The 12,593-nt window shown below is 43.1% G+C and overlaps 1 protein-coding gene across 8 annotated transcripts in view; it reads left to right on the forward strand.

The window, feature by feature from the left end:
• TENM4 (teneurin transmembrane protein 4) overlaps positions 1 to 12,593 on the forward strand; it is an 850,566-nt gene that overhangs the window by 617,556 nt on the left and 220,417 nt on the right. For all 8 annotated transcript variants that reach the window (XM_061628962.1, XM_061628964.1, XM_061628965.1 and 5 more), the window contains one exon: positions 1,019 to 1,254. In XM_061628962.1, coding sequence (XP_061484946.1) covers positions 1,019 to 1,254 — 236 coding nt within the window. The remainder of the gene's footprint in view (positions 1 to 1,018; positions 1,255 to 12,593) is intronic.

The raw sequence follows: 12,593 nt of genomic DNA on the forward strand, positions 1-12,593 counted from the left end.
GGGGGGACATGTCCATCACGGTGAATGAGGCACTGCCTCACCCCAGCCTGGCCTCAGCCTGTCATCACCTGCCTGCCTTCTTGCTTACAACCAGTCAGGAGAGTGGCTCTGTCCTGTCATTGACTCTGGCTCCACTTCCTTCTCCCTACCAGTTCCATTGGGCACCAGCCACCATGGCTTACAGTCAACATAATTTGCCCTCAAAACACATTAGCTGTCTTACAGAGACATGACATGGGCCACATCCACACCAGACCTTTATTCCACTTTAAACAGTCATGGCTTCCCCCAAGGAATCTTGGGAACTGTAATTTGTGAAGGGTGCTGAGTGTTATTAGGAGACTACCATTCCCCTGAGAGAGCTCCAGTGGCCAGAGTGGTTTAACAGTCAGCCGCTCTTCGCAGAGAATTCTGGGAACTGGAGCTCTGTGAGGGGAATAATGGTCTAACTCTCAGCACCCTTCACTAACTACACTTCCCAGGATTCTTTGGGGGAAGCCATGACTATCTAAAGTGAAATAAAGGTCTGGTGTGGATGTGGCCTTAGTAGCTTCAGTGCTGTTTGACAGGCTCACGTTTTTTTTAAAAAAAAATTAATGGATGTATTTCATTTCTTCCTTTTTTCTTCTTCTGTGTTCCTGTTTTTACAAATGCTTTCTCCTGAATGCATGGTGCTGTTATTTATTTATTTATTTATTTATTACATTTATACCCCGCCTTTCTTTTCATGAACATAGATGTAGATATAGATAGATGGATAAGACAGTTTTGAAAGCAACAAACAGAACTTCACTCAAGCTTGCTCTGGATCCCTATAAGGATTCCGTTAATCACCTAAAAATATATATGGACGTAATCGTGATTAACCAAACAGATACTCTGTTTGGTTAATCACAATTAGGTTCATATAGATACATACATACATACATATATAGCCAACTGCTTAAAATCCTGATCGCTGCTTTTACGTTCAGGAGTCGATCACTTGCGACCTCTCTCTGTCTCTCTCTTCCCACAGACACTTCCTGTTCAAGCCAGGAGGCACTTCTCCCCTCTTTTGCACAACATCGCCGGGATATCCTCTGACATCCAGCACTGTGTACTCGCCTCCCCCTAGACCTCTCCCCAGAAGTACCTTTTCCAGGCCGGCCTTTAACCTGAAGAAGCCCTATAAGTACTGTACCTGGAAATGTGCTGCCTTGAGTGCCATTATCATCTCAGTCGCGCTGGTGATACTGCTGGCGTATTTTATTGGTAAGCTTTTCGCCTTCCTTTCTTCAGCCTTTCTTTCTTCTGGACCCTTTTGGGCACCCTGTGAAAATACTGGGAGCCCTGAGCACTGTCGTGGTGTCCTTGTTGTCAAGGGGAGGAAGGGCAATTCTTCTACTCCTGCTGAACTGCCCAGAGAACAGCTTTGCTTTGTATACTGTACTTTGGTTTTTCTACTGGAAGAAGATGTAGGAATTTGCTGGACAGATCCACTCCCATCTTCTCCAAACAGTTGATAAATAAGTAAAGAGTCAGAGACCTCAGCCAGCGTTATAGGAAATCTTCCCCTTGACATCTGTGATACCAGGATGATGGCTCCAAAATAGTTTGCCCCCCAGATACGCTTTTTGCTTTGGTTTTATAGGAGGCATCGTCTGTTATCTGTAGGGCAAACAGTACTTGGAGTGGTGGCAGGTGATTACTACCTTTTGTGTGATTTCTGAATTTCAACAAGCAAACCTCTTAGCGGAGGGGGAGACCAGACTAGTAAAAGAATCAGCTTGTCCCCAGAGTACCCCAGTTGTACAGGTTTGCAACATGCCCTTGACCTTGAGATGGGTGCCTGTTCTTGATTTCTTTGTTCTCATCCCCCTCTCCCCATAAATTAAGTTAATGGACCTGCTCAAGGGAAGCTTGTTGGAAGAGAAGATTGCAGGTTTACCCATCTGTGAAATAGGCATAATTTGGAGTAAAGTATTCCAGGTACAAGACATGGAATACTTTTATCCCATTTTGGAAAGTTACGCAATAGCTGGCAAGTATGGGGAGTTGGTTTCCTCAAAGGGATTTGAAAACTTTGCGAGGAGGGAACGGTGGTTCTGCATCAAAAGAAGGGTTGAGGCCTCCAACTGTGTTTTTGTTGAGCCCAGTGTATTTCAGATTGAATTCTTTTTCAGGGGTGTACTTGGACATAATGGAGTTTAGTCTGTAGTCTCTAAACTCTGTTACAAAATAATCCTGAATTATCTTTCAGAATTGTTGTGTGATTGAGTTTGGAAACTATAGACTGAGGCTGTGAGCACACTAGTTGCCTACATCAAAGCATTTCCATTGGGCATACCTGGAGGGGCAATGGGTTGATCTGCCAATCAGTTGCAAAATCTAGTGTCATGTGCCCTCATTTTCAGAAAAGAGAGGTGGAGATGCACCGGGAGAACAGTTAAGTGCTTCTCTACCTTGACAGCACTTGTGCCAAAGACTGTCCCTGAAGAAGAATTCAAATTGAAACGTGTTGGGCTCAATAAAAACACACATACATCTTTGCACCTGAAGGTTTCGCCTCCTTTTCTGTTTCGTAACTCTCTGCCTTTTTTTTCTGATGATGATGCTTCTGCAACTCAGAAAATGCAGTTCTTACTGGTGATGCCTCTTTTTCTTTGCTGAGAGACCGAGTTAACATGTCATTCCCAATTTTGTATTTGTTTTCATTAGGAAAAACACTCTTAGAACCTTTAAAAAAAAATCCCAATAGATGGGGATAAGCTATTTTGCTATAATTGCACTCCTAGGACTTTAAGCATAGGTGGAGGAGGTTGTTCTCATGCAACGTAATCAAGCTTCCTCTTTTGATTTTGCCGTAGCTTCCTCCACATTATCGATCTATAAAATGTTAGTGTTAACAACTTGCTGCAAGTCGCGTATTTCAGTTGAAATGAGGAACTCCTGCTTGTGTTCAGTGTACACGCGTGCAATTTGTTATGTAGTGTTCTCTTTTGCGGATCTTTCTTTAATGACTGATTCTCTCCCCCCCCCCCCCGTTGTGGATTGCAGTCATGCTTTTGGTCACCTTTTTCTCGCATGCTGTAATAGGATCAGAAATGATTAATCAGCTAGCATTAAATCGGTAGCAGCTTGATGGAATGTGCAGTCACCTTTCATCATTTGCCAAGTATGTTAAAACAACCCTGGTGTCCCATTTATCTTGTGTTATCTTTATGCACCAAGTAGACGTTTGGACATTATCTCTGTGTGTCAGAGGAACTTGTTCCTAGTTCATGTAGAACTTTGGCATCCATCAAAAGCAGGCAGAGCTGTGTGACTGTGTATGGGTAGGGGTTACATTCTGCTACGCAGCTGTGGAAATCTGCCATGCAACTTGGCGTCCTTCTTAGCTTTTTCTTTTCAGAACAGTTGGGGTTGTATTCAACTAAGTGTACTCAGAGTAGACCCACTGAAATTTATGACCACAACTAAATGGTTTCAGTGGTTCTTCTCTGAGTAACACCTAAGAAAGTAAGAAGCTGCCTGACATGGAGTCAGACCAATGGTCTATTTAGCTCAGTGTTGTCTACACTGACTGGCAGCCTTTCTCCAGGATTTGAGGCAGGGTGCCTCTCCCAGCCCTACCTGGAGATGCCAGGGATTGAACCTGGGACCTTCTGCATACAAAGCAGATGTTCTACCACTGAGCTGTGACCTTTCCCCTAAAGGAAACTGAATGCCACCCTTAGTTTTTAATCCTCACAGTTGCATGAAAAAAAGTTGGAAATGTGTGTACATGGTTTAGGAAGAGACCAAACCTTGGGGCAGAAATAGATGAGAAGCTGATCACAGAGCTGCTCACAGAGCCCAATATCCCTTCTTCTCCCTGTAACATTTGACATCATCCCATTGCACATGCCCTCCACCCATGCTTCATGTTACTGGTGCGTGCATCTGTCTGATACAGGATCATATCCTGCATTTTACGTGCAAAACATTATTGGGAGACTAGGGAGAGATGAATGTTTTGTGCATCGCATCTTGATCTGCGCCATGACTAGTCCGCCCTTGATTAAGCAGAACCTTCAGAGAGGTCTAGTTTGCAATTGGGATTTCAACATGTTGCATAGTTAAATATCCTTCTCCCCTGGTCAATATTACCTATTCCATTATGAACGTCCTTCTTACCTCTGTTTCTTTTCCTTTCTTGCCTGTTGCCACCTAAGTGTTTGCACAAAAAGATCCATACAAAACCATGACCCCTTTAAAAAAATGGAAATGAAATCTTTATTTATTTATTATTTATAAAAGTATTTATATACCACCTTCTCACAAAGTGTCAGGGCGGTGTACCACTATATATACATTTTTTAAAAAATTAAAAGCAGTGCAAAGCTATCATTAAAATGATTGGCTACACAAGATTGTTTTTTTAAAAAAATCAAAAACTGCTGATTTTAATTGTCTTTTAAATGCTTTTAACTACTTGTTTTTAACTGTTTTTAATTGATAATTTTAATATGTCTTGTAAAGTGCTTGGAGGTTCTGTTACAATCAAGTGGTATATAAATTTTGTTAAATAAAATTAAAATAATAAATAAAAACTCCACGGATATAATATGCAATAAGGGTCCTTATGTATCAAACACAATCAGCAAAAAGAGCCACAAATATGAAAATGGGACATATTTGAAAAAGACTTCATGTTTGAAAAGCATTTATAATCAATTGTTCCATAATATTATTGTTCATTGCCTTATTTGTTGTTTGTATTTTTCCATTTTTTTGTACAGTACAAGTATATTTATATATTATTTATTTCTTACATTTATATCCCACCATTCCTCTTAAGGTAGCTGCATGGTTCTCCTGTCTTTCCATTTTACCTTCACAACAATGCGGTGAGGTAGGTTAGGCTGAGAGACTGTGACAGGCCCATGGTCACCCAACAAGCATCATGGCTGAGTGAGGATTAGAACTCTGGTCTGGGTCCTGGTCCAACACTCTAGCCACTTTTGCTGATTGTGTTTGGCATTTTAAAAAGTCGTCAAAAGATATCTGACAGTCAGAAGTGAGAAAATAAAGGGGTCACCAAACTTTTGGGGCCTGTAGGCACATCTGGAAGTTTGAGAGGGTGCCATAGGTTTCTAATTGCTTCTCCCTTCCACAGGTCACTCTTCACCTCATGCACGCACACACACACAGCTTTTCTGTGGGGCCTGGGTAAAAGTCAGACCTATTTGAATTAAAATGGATGCACTTCAATTTGCATTTATGACCAAGATGTCATCCACTTATTGGTCTTTGCCAATTAGTGGAAGACTAATTCTCCAAGTATCAGGTCAGTTGTAGAATACCTTCCTAGTACTGGACGAGTGTATGGCAGTCTTCCCCAATGCCTCCTCTTGTACTCGGGTCCTGCTTTCGGGCTTCTCATTGAGGCATCTGGTTGGCCACTGTAAGAACAAGATGCTGGACTGACCCAGCAGGGCTCTTCTTAGGTTCTTTATGTGGTATCCAGTGTGGTATCCAGTGTGGCCAATGGCCAGGGATGATGGGAGTTGTACCCTCCAGATGTTTTAGACCACCAGGTTGGGGAAGGCTGGTGTATGATCTGTCCATTGATAAACGTTTTCTTTTTCATATCATTTCTAAAGTTTTTGAAGTGTCTTCTACATGCCATAATAGTTTGGCAAGATGGGCTGAAAATAGGAGGAAAGTGTCTTGGTCATGTTATACCGGTGGGAATCAGGAGTCATAATTACTGATTTCTAAAAGAAATATTCAAAATCAGAATTAATTGGTTCAGCTCAGCATAAACATATTTAACGAGGAGAGCTGCTATCGGACCCACTGATCTAATCAACATGTAGGGAAAAATGCAGATATTTAATTAGATTTAATGAAAAATTGTGTTTAATTTCAAGTATAATCAATTATTAATTAATGTAATGAGCGACTCTGACTGGGTTTACTAATTAACTCATTTAAAAATTATGAATAACCTTTTCATTTTCTACATCCTGTCAAGCTGAAGATAAAAATTGTATAACCAGCAAGAAAACACACACAGAGAGACACTATAACCCTTTCTTTCACAATTTCTTTTTCTTACTAAAGTGGAGATTTCAGGGAAAGTACGTACTTTGATTCTCAATTCTTTTTTTTAAATCAGATTTTACTTACTGAACTTTGAAGTGTGTTTATAGACTTGTGGGTTTTTAAAATGGTTTTACTCTTCAGATGATATTTCATCCTCAATTTTATACCACTAATTTTAATTGAGTTTCAGTATTTAATTTTAAAAAAGGTTGTGTTGGCTTTGCTTATATTAAGGAAAGCAATGAGCTTGGGTTTATTACATTAAAGTGTCTAAACAATATTGGATAGCTCATTAAAGTAACTGACAGCAGTGACTCTAGTGTAAAAATCACACCAGAATGATTAATTTTGTTATCTCAAGAATATCAAAGTGAGGTAAATCCTTTTGTGCTGTCTTCTTAACCCATCAACTAATAACGGTTAAATAAGTTGCATGACAGGTGCCTTGTAATCATTGAAATTTTACAAGAGATGGCTAAGTCAGTGGGGCAAGTGCATTGTGCAGTGATCAGATAGGGCCTTTGCTGTGGTGGCACCTCAGCTGTGCAACTCCCTTCCCCCGGCATTGGCCATCTTTCAGCACTAGCTGAAAACATACTTGGTTACCTAGGCTTTTATGGGGGACTGATTTAAGTGTGATCTGAGTTGATGATTTTTAGTCTGTTCTGTTTTTAATTGTTGTTCTTAATTGTTTTAATGATTTATTACTGGCCCTGTAATCATAATTTGATGAAGAGGGGGGGACACATAAAGTGAGCTGATCAATCAGCCAGTCAAAGCTGCTCACACTACTGTATACTTAATGTTCATATTCAGTTGTGCTGCAGTCAAGTCACCGTATGGGAATTCACACCCACCCCATTTTGACATAGTGAACCTTTCCTTTTGACTGTGCCACCGTGTGTTGAGATTTTGCTCTTTGTAATTAAAGGGAAAAGCTTAGTTTTCATTGAATCCCCGTGACTTGTGATCCTGCCCCATGAACGTGCATTCGGAAAAGAAAACTCTCAAAACAATGGGGGGGGAATCATCTGGTGGCGTTTTAGCCACATTAAAAACGATAACGTACCCTCTGTAGCCTTAGGACTAAATATTCCCCCTAGCAAAGAATGTGCCCTTTATTTTGGCAATCTGTACCAAAGTATAGGAGAGCATTTTTTTTCTGGTTAGGGTTAATGCCATGCCCTCTGTGATAATGGAGGGACGCATCCAAGGCACAACTCACGATCAGAGACTGTGTCCAGGTGATTCTGGTCCTGTGGAGTCTTTAGTACACATGCTTTTGTATTGTAATTTTTATAAGCGTGCGAGGGACAGGCTGCTGCATCCCATGTTGGAACGGTTCCTTGATCAAGCTGATGGAGTTCATTTGAAAGTATGTTTAAACTGTAATAGTTCCTATGCCATTTTAAATGTTGCCAAATTTTTAAGCGTTGTTATTGACACTAGGGTTAAAATGCTTGCTGATTAGCAGTTTATAGAGTAGCTGGTTTTCAATTGTTGGTCGCTGGATCAATAAGCATACTCTAATTTGGGCAAAAACTGTAATGTTGGAAGCAGACCGGAAAGTATACCAGAACAAATCTCCCTTAGGCATTTTGGGGGCAGGATCTTCATAAGCATTTTTAATAATCGTTGGATAAAGGCACTGTTTCCCAAGCTTTTGATACCTGGTACAGAGGTATTTTTCGATACTTAAAACTGGAAGCACACTTCAGACCACACTCAGAAATTATGGGCTGGGTCCAGACTTGTCCTTCTGCAAACAGAGGGGCTCCTTCAGTTCACTGAAGGAACTGAGAATCCTATGGAGGCTCGAACTGGGGGAACGAGGCAAGGCCCCCCTGATTTTCACTATTTCCCCCTTTCCCTCTGCAGTCTCATCCCCATCACAACCTACACTTTTCCAGAGGGACCCTCAACCTGGCAGAGTAGATTTCAGAAGGTACAGCGGGTTACAAGAATGAATTGGAGAAAATCACCAAAGGGTGTGTCCCGTGAATGGAGTTCTGCTAACAGGAACTCTGGGCCTAACCCTAAATATATAATGTTGCCTGTCAATTACAAGAATGATGGACAGTTCTCCTTGCAGCTTCAGGTTAGGTAAGTTTGTATAGTCTCCTGGCTTCCTGGCCTCATTTTTTTCATGTCAGGTGGAGCTCAGGCTGTGCCCAGCCTCCAAGAGGTCTTCTGTATCTTTAAAAGTTGTGCAGGGGGAAGGGAGAATTCCACCTTGTGGTTTTTCCCATTACAGAGTTGCAAGAACACCTGCACTTGGCTGACTTTCTCTTCTAAAGATACAGGATCAGTCTCAGGCCAAGAACCTGGCAACCCTAATGGTGACACTTCTGGGTTCCCTTAGCTATAAGACAGGTGGTATCCTCCTTCTGGTGTGTCTTCCTACCTCATTATGCCGTCCCTGCCAATACATTTCTGGGATTTTCTACATGCTGTGCACATCGGCAGCATTTTGTTAAATTGCCCATTTAAGGGGGAAAGCCGTTCTGTAGAAGTGTTCATATTCGCTATGCTTTACCAAAATTTCCATAATCTTCAACAACCTGATGAGACTTTGTTTAGCTTCTCCTTTCATTCTCTTAAAAGATCTGCAGAAGAAGGTTGGTTCTGCTTCTTAGAGGGGTGAGGGAGGAGAACAGAGAAATAAACTGTATGACTGGTATGATGTGTAAATACTATGCTTTTAGCAGAAGGTTTTCTCAAGAGTGAATTGCCGTTCTCGAGAAATAATGGGAAAACAGAAAGATAAAGGTGTATTAAGTTGAAGAAGTCATTACATCAAGCTGGAATTAACCAGGCCTTGATTCACCAGTTACCCCTTTTCAGATATTCACAGCAGTGTCTACAGAGCCGAAAGCAACAAGGCGCAACTCAGTTTTCAGTGCTCTCAATGCAAGGTGCCACAGGGCTTAGGCAAAGCAAGAATTAGAGAGCCGGAGGGAAGGCATATATGGCAGAATGAAGTGAACTCCTGACATTGGGATTGGGAATTGGAGGCACTGTATTACAGTGGTTCCGTTCCTTTCTCTCCGATAGGTACCAACAAGTAGCATTGGGGGAGGAGGTTTCAGACCCTTGGCCTCTCAATTGTGGTGTGCCACAGGGCTCTATCCTCTCTCCCATGCTATTTAATATTTATATGAAGCCGCTGGGGACAATCATCAGGAGATTTGGGCTGCAGTGTCACCAATATGCAGATGACACTCAGCTCTATCTTTCGTTTAAATCTTCACCAGAGTTGGCTGTGGAGACCTTGTCCAAGTGCCTGGAATCCGTGAGTGGATGGATGGGAAGGAACAAGCTGAAGCTGAACCCCGATAAGACCGAGGTGCTACTTGTGGGGGACAAAAGAAGGTTGGGAGATGTTGACCTGAAGTTCAATGGGGTGAGTTTACCCCTGAAGGACCAGGTCCGCAGCCTTGGGGTTGTACTTGACTCCAGGCTGTCCATGGAGGCTCAGATTTCGGCAGTGAGCCGGGCAGCCTGGTATCAACTACACCTCATACGAAGGCTGCAACCCTACCTTCCTGCTCATCAGCTCCCCCTGGTAGTACACGCCCTGGTCACCTCTCGTTTGGACTACTGTAATGCGTTGTACGTGGGGTTACCCTTGAAAACGGTCCGGAAATTACAACTGATACAAAATGCGGCGGCTCGACTACTTACGAATAGTCGCCGCCGGGATCACATCACACCAGTGTTGTTCGATCTACACTGGCTTCCAGTTGTTTTCCGGGCCCAATTCAAGGTGTTGGTATTAACCTTTAAATCCCTATACGGTCTCGGCCCAGTTTATCTTACGGAGCGCCTTCAACGCCACCAATTATGCCGCCCGACAAGATCAGCCACTCAAGGCCTTCTCTCAATCCCGCCGACAAAAACAGCTAGATTGGCGGGTACAAGAGAGAGGGCATTCTCAGTGGCGGCCCCCACTCTCTGGAACTCCCTCCCACAAGATCTCCGGCACGCCTCTTCCCTAAATGTATTTCGTAAAGCCTTAAAGACCTGGCTCTTTCAACAGGCCTTTGGGATCTCCGGGGAGGGTTAATTACTGTGACTGAAATGCCTCCTACCCTGTTTTAATATTGTTGCTGCTGTATTATTCTCATACTGTTTTTATTGTATTTTATCTCATTGTGTTTTAACTGTTTTGTACGTTGCCTAGAGTGGCCTTTGGCCAGATAGGCGACACAGAAATTAAATTTATTATTATTATTATTTATTATTATTATTACTAGATAAATAGACAGATGGTACATCTAAAGGGGCATACCAACGGTGGCCATTGAAAAGTGTCTTGGGGGAACAACTCTCTCAGGTATTTCCTCCTCTACAGTGCGGATAGTGGGAAACCCTAGGGGCCTTCCTGCCTTCTTTCTAGCCTAATTACAGAGCTTGGAAAAGTTACTTTTTTGAACTACAACTCCCATCAGCCCCAACGTGCATGGCCACTGGATTGGGCTGATGGGAGTCGTAGTTCAAAAAAGTAACTTTTCCAAGCTCTGCCTAATTAACACGCCTCCTCTCATTAAGGAACCTGCACACTTGAGCCAGCTGTTGTGGGAGAACAAAGCACTGAGAATCACACAAGCAGCGTTGAGCTGGAACAGACTCTGTGCATCCGAAGGACATGAACAGGCCTCCTTATGAACAGCTCAGAGGCTGACCGCAATCCAGTTGTGTGAGCTCTTTTTAAAAAACAACAACACAGAACTTGCTTTCTCCCCAGGAACTTTATCAAATCCATGTAGCTATACCAGGAGTGCAACTGAGAGCAACACTGGTTCAGCCACCTTTGAGCAGTTAAGAGCCTCGCTTTAACTTGGGGCCTGCAAGGCAAGAAGCAAGCTAAGGACCCTCCCCCACCCACCCAAAAAAATTGAGATGGGGAAATTGCTCCCAGTTCCACCCTGTCTCTCATCTTTTTCTCTCCTCATTCAAGCCTGCTGTGAGACCAAAATATAACCAAAATAGCATTTTCTTTTGTTCTCCAAATCTGTGCTGCTCTTGGAGGCCTGCTTTCATCTGTTAGGAAAGAACTGCCCTTTTTCTTCTGGCTTTTTTATATTTAGGGGACTGGTTTTTGCACTTGGCATTATAGGTTTGGACAGCAGCCACGGACAGCTTTGTAGCCTAGGGACTGCGGAAGCTGAGATGATTTAACTGCAGCTCTAAAAGTAATGGTGTTAAAGATACAAGATCTTGCATTAGAGCCATCCTTCTCAAGATCGATTCATTCTCCCACCCCTCAACTGGAGTGGAGAGCTAACCTGGAAAAATGCTATAATGGATTGATCCTTTCTGTTCCAAACCTAACCAAGACCTCTAGCCTGACATTTAAAAGCAGTGGAGTAAGGGAGGTATACAGTCCTATAGGAACTGCTGAAAACAAGCATCTTTCTGTGCCAGGAAATAATTGTTTAAAAACTTTGAGAGTGATCTTTCAGTTCAACAAGCAGCCCAAAGCAAAGAACAATGCAGGTTTAGCTTTACAAAAACAAACCATCCCCAAACTCAACAACCTTATGATACAAAAAAAATGGTGTTGGAGTACGACCTGGGAGACCAGGGTTTGAATCCCCACACAGCCATAAAGCTCAGTGGGTGACCTTGGGCCAGTCATTGCCTCTCAGCCTCATGAAAACCCATAAACTCATAGGGTCACCATAAGTTGGAATTGACTTGAAGGCAGTACATTTGCATTATAGGAGGGCCAAATGTCAGAGCAGTATTTCTTTTGTCTGCTTTATCAACATTTCTTTCCTATGCAGTCTCAAGGGGTCGAGTCATGTTATGCTCCGGGTAGTTTCGCACATTCACTTTTCCCGCTTTCGCTCAGCCTTTCCTTGCAGACCTTCAGCTAGGAGCTCTGCAGGTCAGGCTCCAGTTTTTTACTTGCTGCACCACGGTGATGGCGGGCTGAAGAAGGAAACTTGCAGGCAGTTTGAGATGGATTGCTGACACCACAGACCAGAATCCCTTTGGTTTCTTGGAACCAAGTGATCCCAGAGCACCTTTGCCATGCCATGGCGCTCTTTTTTAACTCTATAGCCTGCTGCATTCAGTCAGTATGAGCAAGTTGGTGCTCTGGCATGTCACTAGGCTCTCCTGCTGTCCTGCCTACTCCACCCCTCAGGTCCAGATCCTTGGCTGCCTCTCCATCTGTCATCGAGTTGTTCCGGCTACTCCCATCCTGAACTAAGTGTGCAAAGGGAGATATAACAGAACACAAAGCTATATTGTGGTGCCAGGCTGCTTGCTCCACAGCAAGGCTGGGAACTCTGTGGTCCTCCAGATGTTGCTGAACTACAACTCCCATCATCCCCGACCATCGGCCGTGCTGATTGGGGCCAGTGGGAGTTGGAGTCCTACCTCACCTGGAGGGCCATCAGTTCCCCATCCCTTCTTTACAGAAATGGGAGAAAGCGGTCATGACCCAAGCGGTTGGGCGGGGGAACCTTCAAAAGCACAATACAGTCATGAGATGCTGTAGGTGGAAATAA

The sequence above is a fragment of the Rhineura floridana genome, chromosome 5, assembly GCF_030035675.1.
Source record: "Rhineura floridana isolate rRhiFlo1 chromosome 5, rRhiFlo1.hap2, whole genome shotgun sequence".
In the NCBI taxonomy this organism is placed as follows: Eukaryota; Metazoa; Chordata; class Lepidosauria; order Squamata; family Rhineuridae; genus Rhineura; species Rhineura floridana.